This window comes from Microcaecilia unicolor, chromosome 1 (genome assembly GCF_901765095.1).
Source record: "Microcaecilia unicolor chromosome 1, aMicUni1.1, whole genome shotgun sequence".
Lineage (NCBI taxonomy): Eukaryota > Metazoa > Chordata > Amphibia > Gymnophiona > Siphonopidae > Microcaecilia > Microcaecilia unicolor.
This window is the reverse complement of record NC_044031.1, coordinates 451,786,208-451,810,020: the sequence shown is the minus strand read 5'-3', so window position 1 is coordinate 451,810,020 and position 23,813 is coordinate 451,786,208. Positions and strand designations below refer to the sequence as shown.

General features: G+C 44.4%; 1 protein-coding gene across 2 annotated transcripts in view; it reads right to left on the bottom strand.

The window, feature by feature from the left end:
• Positions 1-5,297: 5,297 nt before the first annotated feature.
• ROCK1 (Rho associated coiled-coil containing protein kinase 1) overlaps positions 5,298-23,813 on the bottom strand; it is a 523,306-nt gene continuing 504,790 nt past the window's right edge. For both annotated transcript variants that reach the window (XM_030212894.1, XM_030212901.1), the window contains 2 exons: positions 17,321-17,528; positions 5,298-8,830 (listed from right to left, as the gene is read on the bottom strand). In XM_030212894.1, the coding sequence (XP_030068754.1) occupies positions 8,827-8,830; positions 17,321-17,528 (212 nt within the window). In that variant the 3' untranslated portion in view covers positions 5,298-8,826. The remainder of the gene's footprint in view (positions 8,831-17,320; positions 17,529-23,813) is intronic.

Below are 23,813 nucleotides of genomic sequence, written 5' to 3'. Positions count from 1 at the left end.
CCGAGAATACCGAAGAAGGGCAGGATCTGGGCCAGTCTCGAGGGACTAAAGGAAAGCAAATTAGCAGGTAAGACCTAATTTCTCTTTCTTTAGAGTCCCTCCAGCCCAGCCCAGAGAAGACTGATGGGAACTACCAGAGCATGGGTGGGAACCTCATAAACCCCAGACAAAATTTGGGTACCAGAGACTGCGTCTTGTCGAGCTTGAACATCCACCCAATAATGATACGTGAATGAGTTTAAGGAAGACCACACCACCACTCTACAAATGTCAAGGGGTGGAACCAAAGAGCTCTCTGCCATGAGGCTGCCTACCCCCTGTCCCTTGGTGGAATGGGCCTTAAGAATATCTGGCATCAGCTTCCTGGAAAGGAGATACACTGATGCAATATCTTCCTTAATCCACCAAGCAATGGTAGCTTTAGATGCCGAGAGATCCTTCTGGATTCCTCCCATGAGAACAAAAACACAGTCCAAAATGGTGAAACTCGTCCGTTCTCTCAAGATACGCCTTCAACACACATCTGACATCCAGCTTATGCAACTGCCACTCTATTTCTGAGTCATTAGGCCGGCCTAGGACTGCCAGAGATACCACCTGATTGACATGGAAGGTTGACACAATTTTGGGAAAGAAATAGAAACCCCATTTTTTTTTAAACAAAAAGGGTCCGCTGCATGACAGGGCCTGCAATTCCGAAGTGTTTATATTTATCATGTTACTTGCTATGCTGCCTTTCAGAGGTAACCACCAAAGTGATTTACATTATTAAAATAAAGGAAAAGGAAAAAAAAACCTACAAATTTCAACAGGACAGAATAGAAAAACTATGGTCACCGGGAACACCGCCATTAAGGTCAAATCTTAAAGCATACAGGAACAAAGGGGTTAAAAAAAAGAGAGCGTTCTAAGCATGACAAGACCAAATTGAGATCCTAAGGCGAAAGAAGTGGATGACAAGGAGGACAAAGAAGATTAACCCCTCAAAGAAACCTCATGACATCCGGATGAGTGGCCAGAGATTCACCTTTAAACCGGCCATGAAAACACGCTGAGGCCACCACCTGAACCTTAAGAGAAGCTAGGGCCAAACCGGTCTCCAAACCGCTTCCAGACTGCCTGCAGCAGTACTAGCCTTGCTACTGTCTCCTTGATGGCCCTGCTTCCCCTCAGGACTGACAAGGGGACTCCAGGAAGATGTACAAAAGAGTGGGCACACAAACTCCAATGCACACCCCTCGTGGATGATCTTGAGAACCCAACTCCTGAGGATATCTGGGCCCACCTCCAACAGAAGTCCCATAAACATGCACTGACTTCTACTGGAGGATGGACCCTGACACTTTTATTGAGGACCCCTCCCCTTACAGGAAAAGGACTGAAGTTTCTGCCGCCACGACACCCTCTGTGAAAGGAATGAGATGTCTGGAAAAATCTACTCTGCTGGCCACTGCTGACTCTACAAGGTTGATAACATCTTCTATCTCAAAACTGTTCCCTAACTGAAAAACCTTGAACTGTTTATTTTGGGCGATTCAGTGGAAGACGAAAAACCTCAGACCCTCCAAACCAATTTATCAAGTTCCTCCCCAGACAACAACGAACCTTTGAAAGAGAACTTGCTCAACTTGGATTTAGAAGCTGCATTGGCTTGATGCCTGGGTCTCACCGTTCCTGCCTATCGGTGGTAATGTAGATTTCCCAGTGGGAAGTTCCTCAAGTACATTTATACAGTGGAGGGAGGCGGGAATCTACTTTCTGTTCCAGGTCATACAGGGGGATGGAACATTGCAGCCCAGAGAAGACTTGCAGGGGCGCTGGGGGTTGGAGATCAGGGATTTTTTAGCCTACACACAATTGCAGCACTATGTGCAATTGCTCCCCAGGCCAGCACTGCAATCTGCAGTGTGGGTACAGTTGACGGAAATCTTTGACCTAGAAGCACAAAGAGTTGTCCCCTTAAAATATTATCATGCACAAATACGAGCCGCCATGCCTCTAGCACAGTACCAGAAGCTGACGCAGGCGTGGGCAGGTGAACTGGGACTCCAAATCGGGACAGATGCAATACAGACCTGCCTGCAGACACGCTATAAAGAGTATAAAGGCGACTTTAAGGCCAACAGATGACTGCCCGAAGTGCACGGGGAGAGGAGCACACTTAGGCCACATGTTCTGGCATTGTCCGCCAATACTGGCTTTTTGGTCCTCAATCTGTAGACAAGTTTCTAAGATGTGGATGATACAGTGGGCCAGACACCCAGGACTTTTGTTTGATGCTTTCATAAATCACGGATCAACCAAGGCAGGACTACGCCATTTCCAGCGGCGGGCTGTGATGATGGGAAAAAAAAACAATACTAAAGTTGTGGCTCCAGGAGGAAAGACCCTCAACTGAACTTTGGAGGGCTTATATGATAGCACTGAGTGCCTTGGAACGAAGGGACGTACGAGACTTGGCTACCCCGAAGGGCGAGAAATACCTACAATGCTGGATGCCCTTTTTGGACACCTTAATGCCGTGGGCGCAGAGCAGAGTTCTCAATGGTTAAGTAAAGAAACAGGAATCTAGAGCTTGGTGAAGGGAAGAAGGGGGGGAGGGGAAGGGGTGGACGTGGGGGGGGGGGGGAGGGGAAATGAAAATGTAACGATGACAAAAATAGAATCTGCTAAGATGTATACCAGTAAGTGATTACGGTGATGTTACTCCTGTAATAACCTCAAGTTCTGTCATGTTATCTTCTGAATGTTTATGTCATCAATAAAATATAATAATAAAAAAAGAAGCTGCATTGGCCAATTACTCCCAAAGCCAAAGGGACCTCTCTAGTGGCTATGTTCAAGGCCATGGACTTTGCCAATGCTTTAAGCAAACCATAGGGAACACCTGCCAAGAAAGCCAAACCCATCTCAAGCTTCGCCATTACATGATCCACTAAAGCAAAATCATTTGACATCCTATCCAAAACCTTTTCCACCTAATGTCATAATTGCCACCTGAACTGCCAGAGCTGAGACATCAGGATTCTGCTTCATCAGAGTCTCCATCCTGTGATCCTGAAGAGTCTTAAGTGCAGTACCTCCATCCACTGGAAAAGTAATCTTCTTTGTGACACAGAAGACTACAACATCCACAGTTGGGGAGGGGCCCATTCTGTTTTGGAATGGGTAAAACCCTAACCATGGAGTGGGCTAGCTGAAAAAGGGGCATCCGGGGCATTCCGCATCTGAATAATGTCCCTAATACCCTGATGCATAGGAAAGGACTTAGAAGACCTCCTGGTCCCTTTAACTAAAGGATCTGCTTTATGAGGCCCAGCTCCCAAGGCTCAATTTCAAAATTCAAAGTCAAGTAGACTGGGGCAATCACAGCTCCTGCAATTTCTCTCTGTGAAACACCTGAACCACTGAGGAATCTTCCCCTGAAGACTAATCTGCCATCCAAGGGTCCTCTATTTGTTCCTCCTCAGGGTCCACAATCTCCCATATCTAGATCCTGGTCTAGATTCACCAGGAAAGGCTCAAGCTCTGAAACCTCCGCCTGAACATCTTGCTCCCCTTCCTCCCATGACATCTAGATCTCTTTAGTAGGAAAGAGTTGCTCCTGAAGGAAGGGTGCTCCAACTCTGGTCTTCCCCTCGATTTCCTGAGGCAAAAGGCCCTGTACATGAAATGAATAAATTCCAAGGGAAAACGTACTCCGGCTGAGCTCCCCTGCCACACCCGCAGTAGCAGAAGGATCCATAAGCTCCAGGTGCAGAGGCTGATCGGCTGACATTGAGGGAGACAGAACGTCGACAGTTCCCACCGAACCTGGACTAGCTCTGCTATAGAAACTGCCAAACTGCTGCCTGCCTCGGAACCCCATTAGGCCTGGGGCACTACTGACTCAAGTGCCCCTGCTGCCACCTCTGGCCTGACTCCTGGAGTCACCGCACAAAAGTTCCATGTGCCCAATGCACCTACCCCTTGGCACGGACAAGAAGTGCATCTGCGGAGCTTCTCCAAGCTCATGCCACCTCAGCACAAAGAGCCTTGCTGGATCACGCCAAAAATGAAATCAACTCTCTCCCATGCCCCTGCACCTGACAGTGCTCTGGAGGACAAGGCACTGCAAGAAGACAACCCAATTAAACACACTGTACTTTTTTTTCTCTTGTGCTATGGCTGTCCTCTGCGGCTATCAAGGCTCCCTCTCATCCGAAAGGCCGAGGAACAATTCTCTCAACTACCACCACAAAGGGAATGGAGGAGGTGGGGGGGGGGGGGGAGGGGGAGAGACTCGATCACCGAAGCGTGGCAACCCCAGGGCAAGAGGAGACCCCCTCGGGCCTCAGCCCCCAAATATCAAGCCAAATCAAAAGCAGAGCAGGGAGCAAATCAGACAAAATAAAAAGACAGAAATCCTTGTACTGTATTCCTTTTTTTTTTTTTTTTTAAAGAAAGGGGAAGAAATGCATCCCCCCCCCCCCCCCAAGGAAAATGAACCTAGGTCCCCCAGACTAACCAGAAATTGCACAGCCTTGCCATGTTCACCTGGTAGAGACTGAGAAATAATGGCTTCTGGAGGGTCTGTACAGCACAGATACAGTCTTGGTCATGAATCAATAGTTTCAGTATCTACGTGCTGGTAGGAGTCATAATCCATCAGTTTTCTCTGGGCCGGTCTGAAGGGATGCTAAAGAACTGCCATTATAGAATTGGCACTAAGTGCACCCCATTGCGGTGCCTACTTCTTGGCGCCAATGTATTTATTTTTTCCTTTGTAAACCATACTGGTTGTGAGGGTAGACAAAGAAATTGGTTACTATTATTGAAAAGGAAGACAAATGGACTTTCCCTAGTAAGAGCAGGGCAATAATGACTTTTTATATTAAGAATTGTGTGTCCATGAAGTTTAAATTACAAGAATGAATGGGGAGTAACTGAATTTTCATTTGTTTTATTCCTCTTGGGTTGCTGTGGATGTTGAGACCGTCTTGTGATTGGTCAGCGTTTATATTTTCTAAGTGTATGAGTTTGTTGCTCATTTGGTCCTCTGATTTTTGCCATTTTTATTTTAAGATCTTGATAGTTTCCACACTTACAAAACTGACTATTCACTTGTTAAAAAGCTATAGGCTTTTTATTTCATCAATTGTTATAATTCTCTTGGGAGTATGTTTCATTTCAGTAACTGATCAGGTGAAGTTTTGTGATGCAGCCAACAGTTTGATAAAACACAGCTACCGCTGGATAAGGTGGATTGTATTTTGCTTGACTTTCAGATAAGTACTTCTCATAAAGACACTAAAATGACAATTTAAAAATTCTTTATTTTTATATTGCACTTTTAGACACGATTTGCACACATTTAAAAAATATGAGCATCACATGCAATTACCATGACTACATACATGGCCTTGAAGATGATATTGCCTTAATTGTTTCTTATCAAAATTTTGTTTTAAAATTTATGCTACTCACTATTCTTGTGCCTTCTGAGATTAACAACATATGGGTCGTTTCTGTTTTAATTGCACCATATCTGCCATATTTCAGTTTTTAGAGTCTTTCGCAGAAAGATTCACTATGCTTACATTTTAAGAAACTTGCAAGGAAGGGAAACAGAGCAACAATTCTGTTTCTTTCAGTTCTCTCAGCTTGAGATTTATAAGAGGTAGAAATCAAGTAGGTGGAGGCAGAAGATCCACTCAGGAAATACTGCAAAAATAATTTGAAAATCTAATTTGAGAAACAAAGAATGCTTATGTTTGAGGATGTATTGAAATCTTTATTTTAGGTTTAGGAGCTAGCTGTTAAACAGAAGGCTTCTGTAGACCAACAGCTCTCAAACTTGTCCTTGGGAGCACCAGTTAAGTTCAAGATGTCAACAATGAATATGCATGAAATAGATGTGCATACAATGAAATCAATGTCTGCATATCTCATACACATTCACTGGGGACACCCTGAAAACCTATTTGGATCTGCCAGGACAGGTTTGAGAATCAGTAGACCTTGGTCAGAGCTGTAGCTTTTGACAGACATTTTCCAGAGTTTTTTCCAGTAGCTTAGTATCTTTTCAGAAATGGTAAGGTGTCTGCACAAAAGTATAGCAATCGTATATAAATTTCTATATAAACATCAACATGTAAAGTTTCCATGCTTTCACTTCCTCTGGAAAGGAACAGAGTACAAGAAAAAATACAAAGCATTTTAACAGCAAGATGGTCAAAGTTTGGAAAATGAGCTTCAGTCTGAGAATATGTAAAGTCATGCATTTGGAAATGAATCAGAGATATATCAATTAGAAGGGAATGAAATGAAAATGGTCAAATGAAAAAAATGTAGGACCAATGAACTGAGATGACCTGAAAGCAGCCAGTCAATGTAATTACGCAACTGGGAAGTTAGTTGTGCTTGGTTGGTGGGGGGGGGAGGGGGGGGAGAAGTGCGCTATCAAGTCTAGTACAGTTTAACTAAGGAGGCCAAACCTTTGAAAACACTGCGGATGGAAGCGGTTCAGAAAAGTTAATAAAATTATGAGGCTGACAACCCAAGCTATACAAAGGGTTCACTACAGACGTGGTAGAAACATCTAATTATTTGGGATGCTTAAATACAGCATAGTAATATGAAATTTCCCAAAGAAAAAGGAATTCAATAAGATGTAAGAGATATGAAGGTGCAAGAAGACCCAATCAAAAAGTGTTTTTTATTGAGAGGATGGCAGATGAAATAGCCTACCAATAAAAGCACTGGCAACCAAAACCATTTGATATTTACATATGATGGGTTATAAAACAAATGAAGAAAGTGGCTTGAGTATTTACATAGCCCAGTGGTTCCTAAACTTGTTCCTGGAGGCACCCTAGCCAGTCAGGTTTTCAGGATATCCACAATGAACATTAATGAGACAGATTTGCGTTCAGTGCTTTCACTGCATGCAAATCTCTGTCATGAATATTCATTGTGGATATCCTGAAAACCTAACTGGTTAGGGTGCCTTCAGGACCAGGTTTGGGAATTACTAGAAACTTAGAAGTAAAAATAGGTGAATAGTAGTCACTGGGCAGTGAATGCTTGTGCAACTGTATTGGGCTTCCAGGAAGGCTGAAGTAATTGGCATGAAACCTGGTTATAACCCTTACTGAGCATAATTTGGACAGATATAGAGGACAGTGGTACAACAGGGTTGGGAGACTGTATAATAGATTTGGAGAAAGTTGATGATGGATTAGAATTGGGATTTAATATGCTTATCCAGTCAAAGGGCCAGCTGATTATCTGCTGTCATTTACTATACTAAACAAATACATACATTTAACAGCATATCATTACAATAATTTTTCAAAAAGGGTCTTCCATAAATTATTTTTATTTCTCATTAAATGAGCAGAGTCTGACATATTAGTAACAGATATGTTTATTATTACATATCCATCAGTGCGGCTTTCAATACCACTTGAAACATGCAAATCGTCCTGGTGACGAATCAGTTTTCCAGTGCTTTTTAATTTAATACACAACTGCAAAGCCATTATAAATTACTGAGGAGGTATTTGGTTAAAAAAATAAAATAAAAATAGACCATATTGCCTATACCACAAATGAATTCCTGCCAGACAGCAAGAATTTAACAGCATTTACATTAGAATTCCTATATTATCATTGTTTTAAATGTCACAGAAAGATTCATTTTAATTTACATTTTTAATGCTCTCTCTTAATCTGCATTACCTGCAGATATCTTTCTTGTGAATGAAAATTCATCCACTGTAACAGGTAGTTTTGCTCAGACTGAATTCACAAAACACATCTAGCAACTAGAACATTTTAATTTAACCAATTAAACTTTTAAAATAAACTAAAAGTACTATGGTCAGGAAAACATAAGTCACTGAAATTCCTAAATTTAATGGCATGGCAGTAAACAATTATCTCAAATTAAGGCACTGGAAGAGCGATGCTATTTCTGATAAAAGTGTTCTAAAAATAATTTACAATTTCAAACAGTGCATACATTTTTTATATTTTTGTTAACTTAATGTTCTTTAGCATTTAAAACTAAGGCAATACCTTATAAAATTATAGAAATGATGTACCTCAAAACACACTCACATACTTGGTTGTATTGTATAGTTAGTTCTTAATGCCTCTAACAACATAATTCAGTATGGCTTGGCAAAAAATGCATAGATCCAAAGGGTCATTTTCTCACTCCATAAACATGATAAAACATACAAAACATAATGCCTGAAATGTAATTCTTCCATCTGCTCCTTGATGGATATTTATCATTAAGACTGTGAAGAATCATACAGTGAAGGCACGGGCATTCAAGTTATTGTTTTGCTCCAACACAGGATTTACAGTCTTCAAGAGAAAATCTTGGAAACTTGAAAAAGTTCAGTTCCTTTTATTTTGAAACTTGTTGACTTTGCTTAGCATGTGCGCTGTTCTCTCCTCCAGAAGGCAATAGCCTCTTTCTCTCATGACTATGAGGAAAATCAACTGTATTCCATCATGATTAACAGGCTTTTTTTCTCCTTAGAATACCATAAAAGGCAGCACCCCTTTTATATATCTAGCTAAGCTTTATTTAGTTTTACTTGCATTACATAGTAATAATTAATCTAACCTACCAGTACACAAACCCACAATACAACAGCCTCCCAGCATGCTTTCTTGTGCCAAAGCAAGACGGAGAAAGTAACAGCAATCTTAACCCTGAAGCCTGTGGTACTTGTGTCTGATGGAACTACAGCTCGTTTGCGCTGCTCTGTGAGGTTGAAGGAGCCCACTTTACCAGGTGGAATTCCATCAGATCCATGGTGTACATTGTTAGCTGCAAATTAAAAAAGAAAAAGAGAGTATTATAAGTATAGTTTATTTCACTTTCTGTACCGCCTGGCTTGAAACAAGATCACAGCAGTTCACAATTCCAAAGCAATAAAAGCAGAAAAGGGGGGGGGGGGGTGCGGGAGGAGCGCTAATTTAAAATAGTAACAAGACCACACATACCCTAACAACAATCAGTAACACAATCAACACAAATCACAGAAATATGCCAGAGGCCTTCATATTAATAAGTGAATAGAGGTTACTAATTTCCATAACAGTTCTCTTGAAAATTTAGTCAACATTCTACTAAATTTTCACTGAGTTCATCATTACAGCTTCTGTTTTCAGTTTTCAACAATTTTTTATTGATGAATAGTTGCATATCACAAATAACCAAAATCTTTAGCTCCAATACAACGTAGCCAACAATATAGACAGATTGGCAAAATAACATCAGTGTTTATAATGAAAGAAAACTCACCCCACCATTTAATCCACAGACCCCTAACCCGCTACCTTCTCCCACCTTACCCCTCTCCCTTTACCCCCAAAACCGTCCCCCCACATATCCCCCAAGGCTTGTAATCTGATAATCCAGGAGGACCCCCCCCCCCCCAAAGGAAGCTAAATGGTTTAATAACGTCAACAGATCCATGTATAACACAGTATTATATAGTATTGAGAAGCAGACTTCGCCCCCCGAGGACTCAACTCTTGCAAATAGGGACTCCACGTTTGTGTGAAGCATAATATATGCTTTGGGGACCCCTTCGCTTCCCTTGCCTCCCACGATGCCAGTATATGCACCTGATTCCTCCAGTGCCAGAAAGCCGGTGGCTCTGACACTGTCCAATACTGCAGTATGCTTTTCAGGGCCACCGGGTTCAATTTGCGGCACAGGAGGCGAGTCCCCCTTGACAAAAAGTGGAAGGCCAAGGGCGTTATCTAGCACAAAATGATCCCAAGTCCCAGGTATATCCCTTCCCAATATTTTTTCATAAATCTCCTGATACGCTCCCAAAAGGACTGTATACCGGGGCAAGCCCAGAATGCGTGATAAAATAAGTGCAGTTGATGGCCACATTTGGCGTAAGCACTATCCCCTGAGGGCCCCACGTGAGCCAACTGTTGCTTAGTCATATATGCTCACATAACCACCCTGTATCCGTATTCCCGTAGTCTCTTGTCTATCGTTAGGCTCAGAATACCCCGCAATGTAGCCACAACGTCCCACCCTACCTAAGAGGACCCCCGACACCTTTTCCCACCTATCCTTGAAGACCGAATCATTTTTGGGGGGGTTCCATTTTAATTAACGACCGGTGAAGCCCCGAAACTGACAACCCCATGTCCTCTGTTTCTTGAAAGAATTGTTTCACTTTGGACCCCAGGCAATCTCCCAAAAGGGATTTGTCCAATGTGGTGATATAATGTTTAATGTGGGCATATGTATAACAATTCCCCCCAGGAAGCCCCAATCTTGGACTGCAACTCTCCATATTCTATTAAAAGTTCCCCTCCCTTCCCAACAAGTGTTCCAACCTAGTAACTCCCTGTCTCTCCCAAGCGAGGAACGTAGGGTTATCCATGCCCGGTTCAAAGGTTGTGTCGCCCCTAATGGTCAGTTGGTCAGACACTAATGAACTCCCCCCTAATCTCTTCACCAGCAATCCCCATACCTCCCTTAATGGGAGGAGCAACACACAACGTTTAAAACGGCGTGGGAGTTGACTGGGGAGGTGATGCAACAGTGAGAAAAAATCGTAAGGGGCGAAATATTCCCATTCTAAAGCAGTCGGGGTGAACAACTGGGATTGGCAAAACCAGTCTCCCAAGTGAAGCAATAGGCATGCTTGATTATACAAATACAGACTGGGAAGACCGACCCTCCCTGAGCCCAATCTCCCAACATAAAAGACAACTGGATCTTGGACTTCTTGCCTGCCCAACAGAACTTACCCCAGACCCTATAAGTACTTTTCAAATCTTTCTGCAAAAGTCGGAGGGGGAGTGTCTGCAGCACATAGAGCCATCGAGGAAATAAGACTATTTTCAAAAGATTCACCCTTCCCCTTAACGATATCGGGAGGACCCCCACATCTCCAAATGCCTCCTCGAATCTCTCAAAAGAGTTGTGATATTAAGAGCATAGAAAGACTCCAAGTCCATACCCAACTTGATGCCCAAATATTTAAAGGCGCGATCCGCCCAACTCAAAGGAAAGTCCAGACCCCATAGCTACTTCACTTCTGGGGAAGACACCAATGCCTCCGACTTAGCCAAATTTAAAAGCAAAACCCGCGTAATCCCCATATTCCCGTTTCCATGAGTGCTAAAAAGGAGTCATACGGATCTGTAAGAAGCACCAACAGGTCGTCAGCAAATGCCGTGATTTTAAAACTGAGCTGGTCTATCTGTCCGCCTTTTATAGAAGGATTCCCTATAATATCCCAAAGAAGGGGGTCCAGTGAAAGCACAAATAGCAGGGGCGACAGCGGGCACCCCTGCCTCGTACCCCGGAGGATGGGAAAGGCCGTTGACTCCTCCCCATTGACCAGTACCTTGGCACGTGGAGAGTGATAAACGGCTCGAATAGCTGACACAAACCACCTCAAGAAACCATATGACCCCAAAGAATGGAACTAAAAGTCCCAACGGACCCTGTCAAAAGCTTTCTCAGCATCAAAGCTTATAAGCAATGACGGCACCCTACTCTGTCTCCTAGCTTCCAGCGAGGCCAAGATTCTCCTTAGGTTTTCTGCTACCGATCTACCTTCCACAAACCCTACCTGCGCTTCATGCAAAAGGTTCGGTAAGAACCTGGCCATGTGGTTAGCCATAATCTTTGCCAATAGTTTGGCCTCCACATTCAACAAGGAGATAGGGCGATAGGACTCCGGTCTTGTGGGGTCCTTGTCCGGCTTTGGCAAAATTACAATCTGTGCCAAGGACAAAGCAGGCAGCAGTTCCTTCATATCCACTATAGTATTTAAATATCTGGCTATTGGTGCTACTATATCTACCCCCATGAGTTTATAAAACTCCATTCAAAAACCATCTGGTCCTGGACCCTTAAGTAAGGGACCTCACGATATTACCAAGGAACCTCATCATCCCTTATAGGACCATTTAATAAGTCCAAATCTGCCTGATCAAGAGAAGGTAGATTAAGATTGTTCAAGTAAAGCGAGCCACGGAGTCCCAGCTGAGGGGGTGCATCATATAACTGCTTATAAAACTTGTAAAAGACATTACACATTGCCTCATCTGATTGAACAACAGCTTCCCGTCTGTCTTTCATAATGAGGACTCTACCAGCGTCCCCTCTGGGATGCGCTAGCCAAGCCATCAATCGGCACGCTTTGTTGCCATATTTATACAACCTATATTGGTAATATGTTTGAGATTTAAGGGTACGCTGGTGAATTAGCTCATTTAAAGCCACCTGCAATTCCAGCAGATGCCATTTATGGGCTTCAGTATGTGTCTAACCAGTCTACGGGCCTTGCTCACCTGGGAGCCCAGTCTCAAAATCTCTCTATCTCTAGCTACTTTAACAAAGTGCGAGTAACTTATAATTTCCCCCTGTAACACTGCTTTTGCCGCTTCCCAGTATAATATTGGGACCTCCATATATGCCCTGTTCTGGGACTCATAATCGTGCCAGCACCTTACAATCCTCTCCCTAAAAGTCGTGTCCCTATACAGCTCCAGCGGGAACCTCCAGGGACTGCGTCTAGTGTTCCTATGACCCAAGGCCCAGTCCAGACACACCCATGCATGATCCGAGATTGTATAAGGCCCTATCTCTGCTTTGAGGACCGAACCAAACAGTGCTCGTGAGACTAGAATATAATCAATCTTTGCCTGAGTAGTGTGTGCCCATGAGAGATGTGTGTAACCCTTGTCTGTGGGATGTAATGCACGCCAGGTGTCCACCAGATCCAGCAGTTGGCCCAAATGGTGCAAGCCCCTGCCTGTAAGGCCTGTGTCCTGCCACCCTACATTCGATCTATCAAGGAGAGGGTCCCAAACTGCATTAAAATTCCCTCCCCCCCCCCACCATCAAGGAGGCACGGGGGGGTATCGAAGAAGACCAATCACGGTTTGATAAAATTTCTTGTCATACTGATTGGGGGCGTAGATATTGCAAAGCAGTATCTTTTGACAATGGAGCTCCATCTCTACCAATACATATCTTCCCCCTGGATCTACTGATATGGGTTGCACCGCTGCTGCCAATCCTCTCCTAATTAAAACTGCTACTCCACCTTTCTTCCCCTGAACTGTGGCAGCCACACAATCCTCCACCCACCAAGATTTTAATTTGTCATGCTCTACCTAAGATGTGTCTCCTGTAGTGGTGCAATATCAATTTTATGTCTCTGTAGGTGTTGCAATATTTTGGACCTTTTTATAGGTGAGTTAATTCCCCCTACATTCCAGCTTATCAATTTCATCATAAACAGTAAGAGATGATGATACAATTAATAGCAAATCTCAGATACAAAATCCCAGGTTGGCGTCCCAACCAGCGCCCCCCCCCCCCAGAACATTCAGTAGCCCAAGGCCATCACTCCCACCACGCTGTAGCTTCCTCCCCCCAATTTACTTCCCATTGTGCCTCATATGGATCTATTTCCATTCCATTACCAAGCTTAAAAACCAAAAAGCCCCTCCCTCCCCCAAACCCCTTATTAGAAGTTCCCCTCTTGGGAACTATCACGTCTTAACGCCACCCCGACAGCTCCCCCCTACGCCAAAACAAGGACTGTTTCTCAATCGGATTCCCCATTACCACAAGCAGACCACCAGCAACAGAAAGCAAAAAAAATAATAATTTTTTTTGGGACAATCAGTGTTCATTCAGAACATTCTGACTCCTGTCTCTAGGCAGCTGCAGCCTCAGTTCTCGCAGCCCCAAGCATCCTGATGTCCCAGTACTCACTCAATCCAATGAGCTCCAACTGTTCTCTTTCTCCATTTCATTAAACATTTCCTTTAAAATAAACCAAGATATGCAAATGCCTCTTCCAACTGCTGTGGTCGCTTGCTGTGTACAGGATCCAGTTCACTTTGCTGAGGCATATATACTGACCAACCGGGCCCATGCTCTCCTGTACTCCCAACAAGTAAAACTGTAAACTCCAAACTCCCACGCTAAGGTGTTGCTGTTCTTCTACTCGCCGCTGTGTTTTCCTCCTTCAGTTGTGCCACATACACCCTCGCCTCCTCCACTGATGCAAACGATTGAACTGACCCCTTGGTATGTGATCTTCAAAATGGCCCGGGTATAGCAATGCAAAGCGTATCTTCAATGAGAAAAGCTTGCAGAAAGGGGGTGTAAAGGCACGTCGCCTCACCTGCCGAGTAGTCTTAGAAACACAAAATACGTTTGTTTTCAAATGTCAAGGCTTTGCCTGATCGTGAACCTGCAGCATACACTGCTTATGGGCAAAATTCAACACTCTGAAGATAAACACCCTTGGTTTAGTGAGGTTAGGATGACGCGGGCCCACCGATGTGCTTGTTCCACCTGTAGAAGACCCATACCATCTGGGAAAGTGGTCTCTTTGGTGAGCCACCGCTCCAAAAAACCACCCATCTCCTTATCTCCAAGATTTTCAGGCAGCCCAATCAAACGGAGGTTATTCCTCCTTCATCGATTTTCCAAGTCCTCCAGCTGCTTTTAAAATGTCTCTTGCGTTCCCTCCACCTCCGTGACTCTATCTTCCACCTCACTCATTCTAGTTTGGAAAGCCACACACTCACGAGCCAGATCTTCCATTTGGCTGTGGAGCCGTTCCAGCTTAGTATCTATGGGGGTCAGACGCCTCTCCAGCAGATTCCTCCAGCACCGTAGTAATTTCTGCTATTTCCGCAACCCAAGCTGATGATATTGAGGGGCCTGCGTGGCTCGGTGAGGCCACCATCTTGTTTTCCGCCGGCCTATTCCTGAGCTTCTCTTTTTGTGCTGTTTTTGCTGCCATCCTCGCGCCCCAGACCGATTGTCCGATCACCAAAATAGTCCGCCTCTACTCCGATTACAAAAAAAAGAACCACTGGGGGGGTCCCATGTTAGTCTGATTCCTGGGGGGAGCGAACGGGACCCGGAGGAGCTTTCACCTGTTACTGCTCTCTGGCATGGCGTCACATGACCCCACAGCTTCTGTTTTTAAATGGGAAGGTGACATGATGACAGGAATGAAAGCATCACAAAGAAACTACAACACTGCAAAGTAAATCAGCAAAAAAAAAAAAGAAAAAAAGAAGTGGGATACCAAATACAATTCCCTTCAGTGAAAAATGTTTATTCCCCTCTTTGTATTTTCTAGTTCACAAGACGTCACCGCTCTTTATAACACTATTGTATGTTATATGTATTATTCTCAAAAAGAGAAAGAATAATATGGAGGGCTATGATGCCATCACCCTTGAAATAACTGTTTTCATTATTCTGCTCAACATATAAGATGTCTATTCAAATTTAAACATCACATAACTATTGGTAGTGGATTAGCCATAAAGGGTATCTTTTTCTATCAACTAAAATATCTCCAAGTGGTTAGCACTAAATGGAGAAAAAGAAAAGAGTAAATATACCAATGAAGCAAAAGGCTGCTAGCTTAATTACGGAACCCAAAACGACGTGGAGGGGCATTTTCGAAAGAAACATCTAAGTTTGGATTTGGTCTCCTTTGTAAAACGTCCAAATCCAGAGGGGGGGGGGGGGGTAAACCGTATTGTCAAAAAAAAGATGGACATCCATCTTTCATTTCGAAAATACCATCGAAGACGTCCAAATCCAAGGACGTCCTTAAATATGGATGTCCCTAGATTTGGACGTCTTTGACTTTCAGCCATTTTCGAACACAAAGATGTCCAAAATGCAAGATGTCCAAAACAGAGGAGGAGTGGCTTAATGGTTAGTGCAGTGGGCTTTGATCCTGGCAACATGGGTTCAATTCCCACTGCTGCTCCTTGTGACTTTGGGCAAGTCAAATGCACAAGTGGGCATTCTTGGATATGACATCTAAGTCTGAATTTGGATGTTTTTTTGTAAAATGTCCAAAGTCAGAACAGGAAAGGTCATTTTCTAAAAAAAAAAAAAAAGTATCTTTTCCTTTTGAAAGTGCTGTTGTGGTCATCTGGTCATTTGGGGCATCTCTTGTGTGGAGATGAGGAGTAGCCTAGTGGTTAGTGTAGCAGACTTTGATCCTGGGGAAGTGGGTTCAATTCCCACTGCAGCTATTTGTTATAAAAATAGGTGTAGCTCAAAACATCCAAGTTTTAGTCTACAAGTCTAGCTCAAAACATCTAAGTTTTAATCTTGGACGTCCGTTTTGTTCCATTATTGCTGAAAGACTGTCTTTTTGTGTATGGTGTACAGCGCTGCGTATGCCTTGTAGCGCTATAGAAATGATAAATAGTAGTAGTAGTATGTCTTAGGAACGCCCAAGTCCCACCTTGAACACGCCCCCTTGAGATTTGGACATCCTTCTTCAAAAAAAAAAAAAAAAAAAAGAGGAAAAAGGATACTTCCCAAACCTGTCCTAGGGACCTTACAGCCAGTAGGATTTTCAGGATATCCACAGTGAATATACATGAGCTAAATATGCATATGCTGGGTTTGCAATGTATATATGGATTGTGGATATCCTGAAAAACTCAACTGGCTATAAGGTTCCCACAACAGGATTGGGAAGCCCTGATATAGAGGAACTAGAAAAAGTTAATAGAAGGGTGACAAAAATGCTAAAAGGAATGAAACACTTAAGAGACAGGAAAAATACTTACTGTACCTGAATGTAACTCGCATTGAATTTCTGAGAAAGGCATGAGTTAAATTTAATTTCCTTATGAAGAAAGGCTAAAAAGATCAGTAGTCTTCAGCTTGAAGAAAAGATAACAAGAGCTTATAAAATGAGTGGTATGGAACTGCTGTTTAATCTTTCAAAGAACACCAAAACAAGAGGGGCGTGCATTGAAATAATGGCCCTTTAGACTGAAAACAAATTGTAGAAATTTTTTTTCCCTTTACACACAGTGCATAACTAAGCTGTGGAATATGTTGCTGGAGAATGTCATAAAAAAGACACCCCCCCAAAAACCCTAACACAACAAGATTCCAGAAAGGTTTGGACACCTTCCAGGAAGAAAAGTCCATTAAATTTTAATAGGTAGGTAGACATGTGACAGCCATCATTCATTCCTGGAAATGAGCTATGAGAAATACATTGACTTTTTTGGGATCTGCTGGATTGTAGACAGAGTGCTGTGCACAAAGGACTTTGGTTTGACTCAGTATGGCTTTAACTAGGTTCTTAAGTACAGCATAAGTTAAGAAATATGAGTGTTTCAGCAGGTCTACTTTAATATGAGAAATGAAGATGAAGTGCAGAAATAAGTAAAACAAACTATGGATTTTGATACATTGTCAATAAGAGATCCTTACAAATTCAGTCTTATTTACCCTTTAAAATCTACTACTCACCTGGCTTTTCCAGATGTGTTTTTGCCAGCTTTTCGAAATGACTGATTTGCTGTGGACCTTGTAGAAGTTGTTCTAGGAGAAGCACGGACAAAACTTGATGGTGGTGTCTTGGGAATCTTCTTTACTAAATGAGTGATCCATTTTTTCTGCTCATCTTGAGAACATGCCAGCAGCAACATATCTCTTGCTGATGTGACATCAAAGCTTACTATAAATAGGAAAACAGAAGCAGAGTACATCAAACAAACAGATAATGAAACATAACACACATTAATGGAACAGAAATATTTCCTACTGTATTGGGAACAAAGTTGATTAAAAGAATTTTCAAGCACATCTGGGTAAGTTGCCTATACATATTACATCTTTTGAACTCCAGAAGAAAGCTTTCTTTGGCACGATGCAAATATTATGATAGGCATTAGCAGTAAATTTGAGAGGCTGGCTGAGATCATATTCCACATAACCTGGGCTTAGTAGTGAGATTAATTACTCATGGTATGCACAAAAAACTAATCCATTTGGAGACAATGCTCCTGAGACATTACTTTTAACACTGGCATGGAGGAACAGACAAGTGATTAGAGTAGCAGCCTCAGAACCAAAGAAACCAAAGTTCAATCCCACTGACATTCTTTGTGACCTTGGACAAATTGCTTTCATTGCCTCAGGTACAAACATAGTGGCCTATTTTCTAACCAATAGTAAAACAGCACATTTTACCACAGGATTCAATAACCTGCAGTACCTCAGGTTACAGAATCCTGCAGAAAGATGCTTTATTTTTTTTGTATTACTGCAGCCAGGATTATTTTGCAATCCTAGCCACAGCAAGGCCCATCATCACCTGTAAAGGCCAGACAGGAACAAACAAAGGGTTCCTTTTACTAAGGTGTGCTAATAGATTTAGAGCATGTTAATGATTAGATGCCCATTATATTCCTACTGGTTTTTTATCGATTAGCATGCCTTACTTAGTAAAAGGACCCCTTAGATTGGGAGACCTCTAGGGACAGGGAAATATGCACTGTACCTAAATGTAACTTGCCTTGAGTTAAAGCCAAATAACAAATTATTAATGTAATGGGATTCTAACAATTTAAAATTAAATGTCAGTGGGCCTCAACAGTTTAACAAGGCATTTACTCCCATTTACAAAGCTGAACAGCAATGCCGACACAGCCCATTCAAAGTGAATGGGCTGTATTGGCATTACCGCACTGGCAGCCGTAGTGCGGCTTTGTTTACAGGGGGGGTTAATTTTTACCTAATTTTTACACATTTTTAATTCACATTTGACAACTGAATCTCTATTTGTTTAGGAAAATATATGATAGAAATCACTGTAAATTATTTTGCTATTGTTACTAATGCACATATAGACTTTCAGTAGTCTGTAACGTGTTTTTTTCACTCCAATAAAGGAAATGTTGCTAAGGTTATTCTTGTTCTCCGAGGACAAGCAGGCTGTATTAACCTCACAAGTGGGTTGACATCCACATCAGCCTGGGAACCGGCATTTGCTATAACAAATAGGAAAAACATTGCCAGAGCCTTCTCATGCGCGTGCAGTGCACACTGACTTTCCACCCGCCGCGCAAGCGTGTAGCTCAGTTTTCTTTTTTTCCGTGACGATGTGCGGCAGATTTATTTCTGTGCTCCTTGTAGTGCCTGGGAAAAGAGCCTTCTTTTTTTCTTAAACTTGACATTTAGTCGCATGTGTTTTTCTTTATTATTTTGTTTTCTTAAAAAAAAAAAGCGTGTCCTTTATTTTTATGTTTCAACTGTTTTATTGACACCTCAATATGGTACAGCACAATAGTAAAAGCAGTATTACAGAACGTTTCTAATGTACAGTGCATAGATCTCCCAAAATTTAACCAGGGTCAAACTTTTATTTTTTATCCCTCCGCTCTTGCGTGTCCTTTATTTTTTCAAAGTTCCTTTTGTCCCCTGCTTTAAGTTTCCTTTCTTTTTCATTGTGGCCGGGTTTCTACCCTTTTCACTTAGGCACAATCGAGTCTTTTGATTTTGCCGGTGCCGTTTTTCCTCCCATGTCATCAAAGACACCCAGCAGTTTCAAACGTTGTACTCGGTGCAACTGGACAATCTCGGTTAAAGATACCCATTCTTGGTGTATTCAGTGCCTTGGGCCTGACCATAGCCCAGCTCATTGTACCCGGTGTCTTCGTATGAAGAAATGGACCCAATTAGCTCGAGAAGCCCAACACGAGAAACTTTTTGGGGCTCGGTCTTGTCCTTCGACATTGGCATCGGTACCGAGGTCGGCGGCATCGACATTAAAGGACGCATCGACGTCAGAAGCAGAGGTAATGGCTGCTAAGACACACTGGGAGCACTGAGGCATTGAGTGGGTGTCAAACCTGTCTTGAGGCCTCCTGCTGTGCAGGCCCTCCGGGACTGACCATCGTCAGACCCGACCCCGAGGCGATGTGAGGATTTGACGTCGTCCTCGTTGGCACCGAGGAGCCTCGGTGACGGGCATCGAGCGAAGGCTAAGAAGCACTGTCACAGTTCTCCTTCGACACATGGTGCCGGGAGCTCCGGGGCGTCGAAGGACTCGGCATCCGAGAAGTGTCGGTGCTGAGAGGACTGCGCCCCCTCCATTCAGAAGGAGCCAATGCGTCGGCCTCTTAGAAGTCCAGTTCCTGCTCCTGAACCTCAACCGATTCTGCCACCGGCTGCTCCACTGGTCCCCAGCCTTCTCCAATGGCGGCTCTTGACGAGCGCATCCGGGCCCTGCTTCCAGAACTTCTGGAAGGACTGCTGCGCCAGTCTGCTTCGGCAATGGGGGTGCTTGCGTCTTCTGTGCCGTCTGCTGCAGCAGCATCTGGACCTTCACCTGCGGTGCGGTCCCCGTCCTCAGTGCTGCTTGCGGCTCTGGTATCGGCTGCCACCCAGGTCGACTCCCCATCGACGGTGGAGGAAGCTTCACCGCAGTCCATGCGGGTGTTGGCCCCTCGATACAGTCATCGAGGACGTCTGTCCTCAGCGTCGAGGTTGGCTCAGTCTCGGAGCTCCCTTAGGGAAGTGCTTTCCGATACTGAAGAGGAGCGCTCGTGGGAGTCAGAGGAGGATCCCAGATACTTTTCCTCCGATGAGTCTTTTGGGATTCCCTCTGAACCTTCCCCTCCACCTGAAAGGAGACTGTCTCCTCCTGAGAGGCTCTCTTTTTCCTCTTTTGTGTGGGAAATGACTGAAGCCATTCCATTCCCTATGGACGTGGAGGATAAGCCCAGGGCTCAGGTGCTCGAGGTCCTGGACTACACCTCTCCACCTAAGGAGGCAGTATTGGCTCCTTTGCATAAGGTACTCAAGGAAGTCCCTATGCAAAACTGGTCATTCCCTCTGTCTGCTGCTGTGATCCCTAAGAAGACTGATTCCCAGTATCGGATCCACGGTGAACCTGAGTTGATGAGGTCTCAGTTACCACACAATTCCATGGTGGTGGACTCCACCCTCAAGAGAGCCAAGAGTACTAGAGACTATGCCTCAGTGTCCCCAGGCAGAGAAGCTCGGACCTTGGATTCTTTTGGGAGAAAGACGTATCAGGCCGCTATGCTTGCTGCCCGTATTCAATCGCACCAGCTCTTCATGAGCGTTCACTTGCGGAACTCAGTGAGGCAGCTGTCTACCTTGGTGGATGCCCTACCTCCGGAGCAGGCTGAGACTTTTTGCCAGGTGGTCAGGAAGCAGAAGGCATGTCGTAAATTCCTGGCCAGGGGCGCTTATGAAACTTTTGATGTGGCATCCAGAATCTCTGCTCAAGGTATAGCGATGTGCAGACTCTCACGGCTGTTGTGTCTCTGACCTAGATCATTCGGTCCAGCAGAGGATGACGGATGTACCTTGCCAGGGGGATAACCTTTTCAGAGAGAAGGTGGAAGATCTGGTCAACCAGATCAAAAAGAACAATGATGCTATGGCTTCTCTCTCCCACCTTCTGCTACAGCCTCCCCAACCAGGAGTTTTTTTTTTTTTTGGGGGGGGGGGGGGCACAGAATGCTCCTTATTCCTATGCTAGGCGTAGGTGCACTCCGGCGTCCCGACAGCCTATTCATGGTCAGCTCCAACGTGCTCGTTCTCATCAACAGCACATGCCTAAGGCTCCTGCTGCTCCCCAGCAAAAGCAAGGGACGGGCTTTTGACTGGCTCCAGCGAAGCATAGCCACAGTAAAAGTGTCTGTACCGGACGACTTGCCGGTTGGAGGGAGATTAATGTTTTTTCACTAAAGGTGGCCTCTCGTAACCTCCGACTGGTGGGTTCTTCAAATAGTCCGATTAGGATACACCCTCAATCTGGAATCCAAACCTCCAAATTGCCCACCGGGAGCTCTTTCATACAAGCTTCCAGCATGGTACTTTCAGAGGTACTCTCCGCCCTTCTAAAGGCCCATGCTGTCGAACCCGTTCCAAACAAATTCCTAGTCCAAGCAAAGTTCAGGATGGTTTCCCTGGGCACCCTTGTTCCCATGATTCAGGAAAACGATTTGCTATGCTCTCTGGACTTAAAGGATGTTTACACACACATTCCAATACTTCCAGCTCACAGGAAGTATCTTCAATTTTGGCTGGGAACACAGCACTTTCAGTACCGTGTACTGCCCTTTGGCCTGGGATCTGCGCCCAGAGTCTTTACAATGTGGCCAGCAGTAGTCACAGCGTCACTACGCAGGCTGGGAGTGCATGTGTTCCCTTATCTCAACGATTGGCTGGTGAAGAGCACCTCAGAGGACGGTGCTCGGGAGACCATGCAGATGACTATTCAGGTGCTAGAGCTACTACGGTTAGTAGTAAATTATATCAAGTCCCATCTCACTCCTGTTCAAAAATTGGAGTTCATTGGAGCACTACTGGACACGAAGACAGCTTGGGCTTATCTCCCCGAGACACGGGCAGACAACCTCCTGTCCCTGGTGTCCACAGTTTGAGTGTCTCAGCAGGTCACAGCTTGGCAGATGTTGAGACTCTTGGGGCACATGGCCTGCACAGCTCATGTAACACCCATAGTACATCTACATATGAGATCAGCTCAATGGACCCTAGCTTCCCAGTGGTATCAAGCTGCGAGGAATCTGGAGGATGTTATCCAACTGTCCACAGACTTTCGCAACTCTCTTCAGTGGTTGAGAATCCAGCCAAATTTGACCATGGGACGACCATTTCAAATTCCTCAGCCGCAGAAAGTGCTAACAACTGATGCATCCCTCCTGGGGTGGGGAGCTCATGTGCATGGGCTTCACACTCAGGGAGCCTGGTCCTCCCAGGAAACAGGTCAACCTCCTGGAGGTACAAGTGATCTGGAACGTTCCAAAGGCTTTCAGAGATTGGCTGTCCAACCAAATTACACTGATTCAAACAGACAATCAGGTTGCGATGTACTACACCAACAAGCAGGGGGGCACCGGATCTCACCCTCTGTGTCAGGAAGCCGTCTAGATGTGGCTTTGGGCATGCCGTCAGGGCGTGTCTCTCCAAGCCACTTATCTGGCAGGCGTAAACAACAGTCTGGCCGACAGGCTGAGCAGGGTAATGTAACCTCATGAGGGACTCACTGAATATGGGCATCGCTCGCAAGATCTTACGAGCATGGGGCACCCCTTGGTGGATCTTTTTGCCACTCAAATCAATCACAAGATCCTTCAGTTTTGTTCCAGTCTTTAGGCCCACAACAAACTAGTGTCAGATGCCTTTCTCCTACATTGGGGAACAGGCCTTCTCTGTATGCGTATCTTCCCATACCTCTAGTAGGGAAGACTTTGCTGAAACTTAAGCAAGACTGTGGAACCATGATCCTGATTGCACCCTACTGGCCGCGTCAGATTTGGTTCCTTCTTCTTCTGGAGTTGTCCTTCGAAGAACCATGGAGATTGAAGAGTTTCCAACCCTCATCACTAAGAACAAGGGGTCACTTCTACATCCCAACCTGGCTGTCTGGCCTGGATGTTGAGAACTTAGAGTTCGCCTCCTTGCGTCTTTTGGAGGGTGTCTCCTGAGTCTTGCTTGCTTCCAGGAAAGATTCCACGAAGAGGTGTTACTCTTTCAAATGGAGGAGGTTTGCTGTCTGGTATGACAGCAGGTCCCTAGATCCTCTCTCTTGTCCTACACAGACCCTGCTTGAATACCTTCTACACTTGTTACAGTCTGGTCTCAAGACCAACTTCAAAAGGGTTCTCCTCAGTGCAATTAGTGCTTATCATCGGCATGTAGAGGGTAAGCCTATCTCTGGACAGCCTTTAGTTGTTTGCTTCACGAGAGGTTTGCTTTTGTCAAAGCCCCCTGTCAAACCTCCTCCAGTGTCATGGAATCTCAATGTTGTTCTCACCCAGCTGATGAAAGCTCCTTTTGAACCACTGAATTCCTGCCATCTGAAGTACTTGACCTGGAAGGTCATTTTCTTGGTGGCTGTTACTTCAGCTCGTAGAGTCAGTGAGCTTCAGGCCCTAGTAGTGGATGCACCTTATACTAAGTT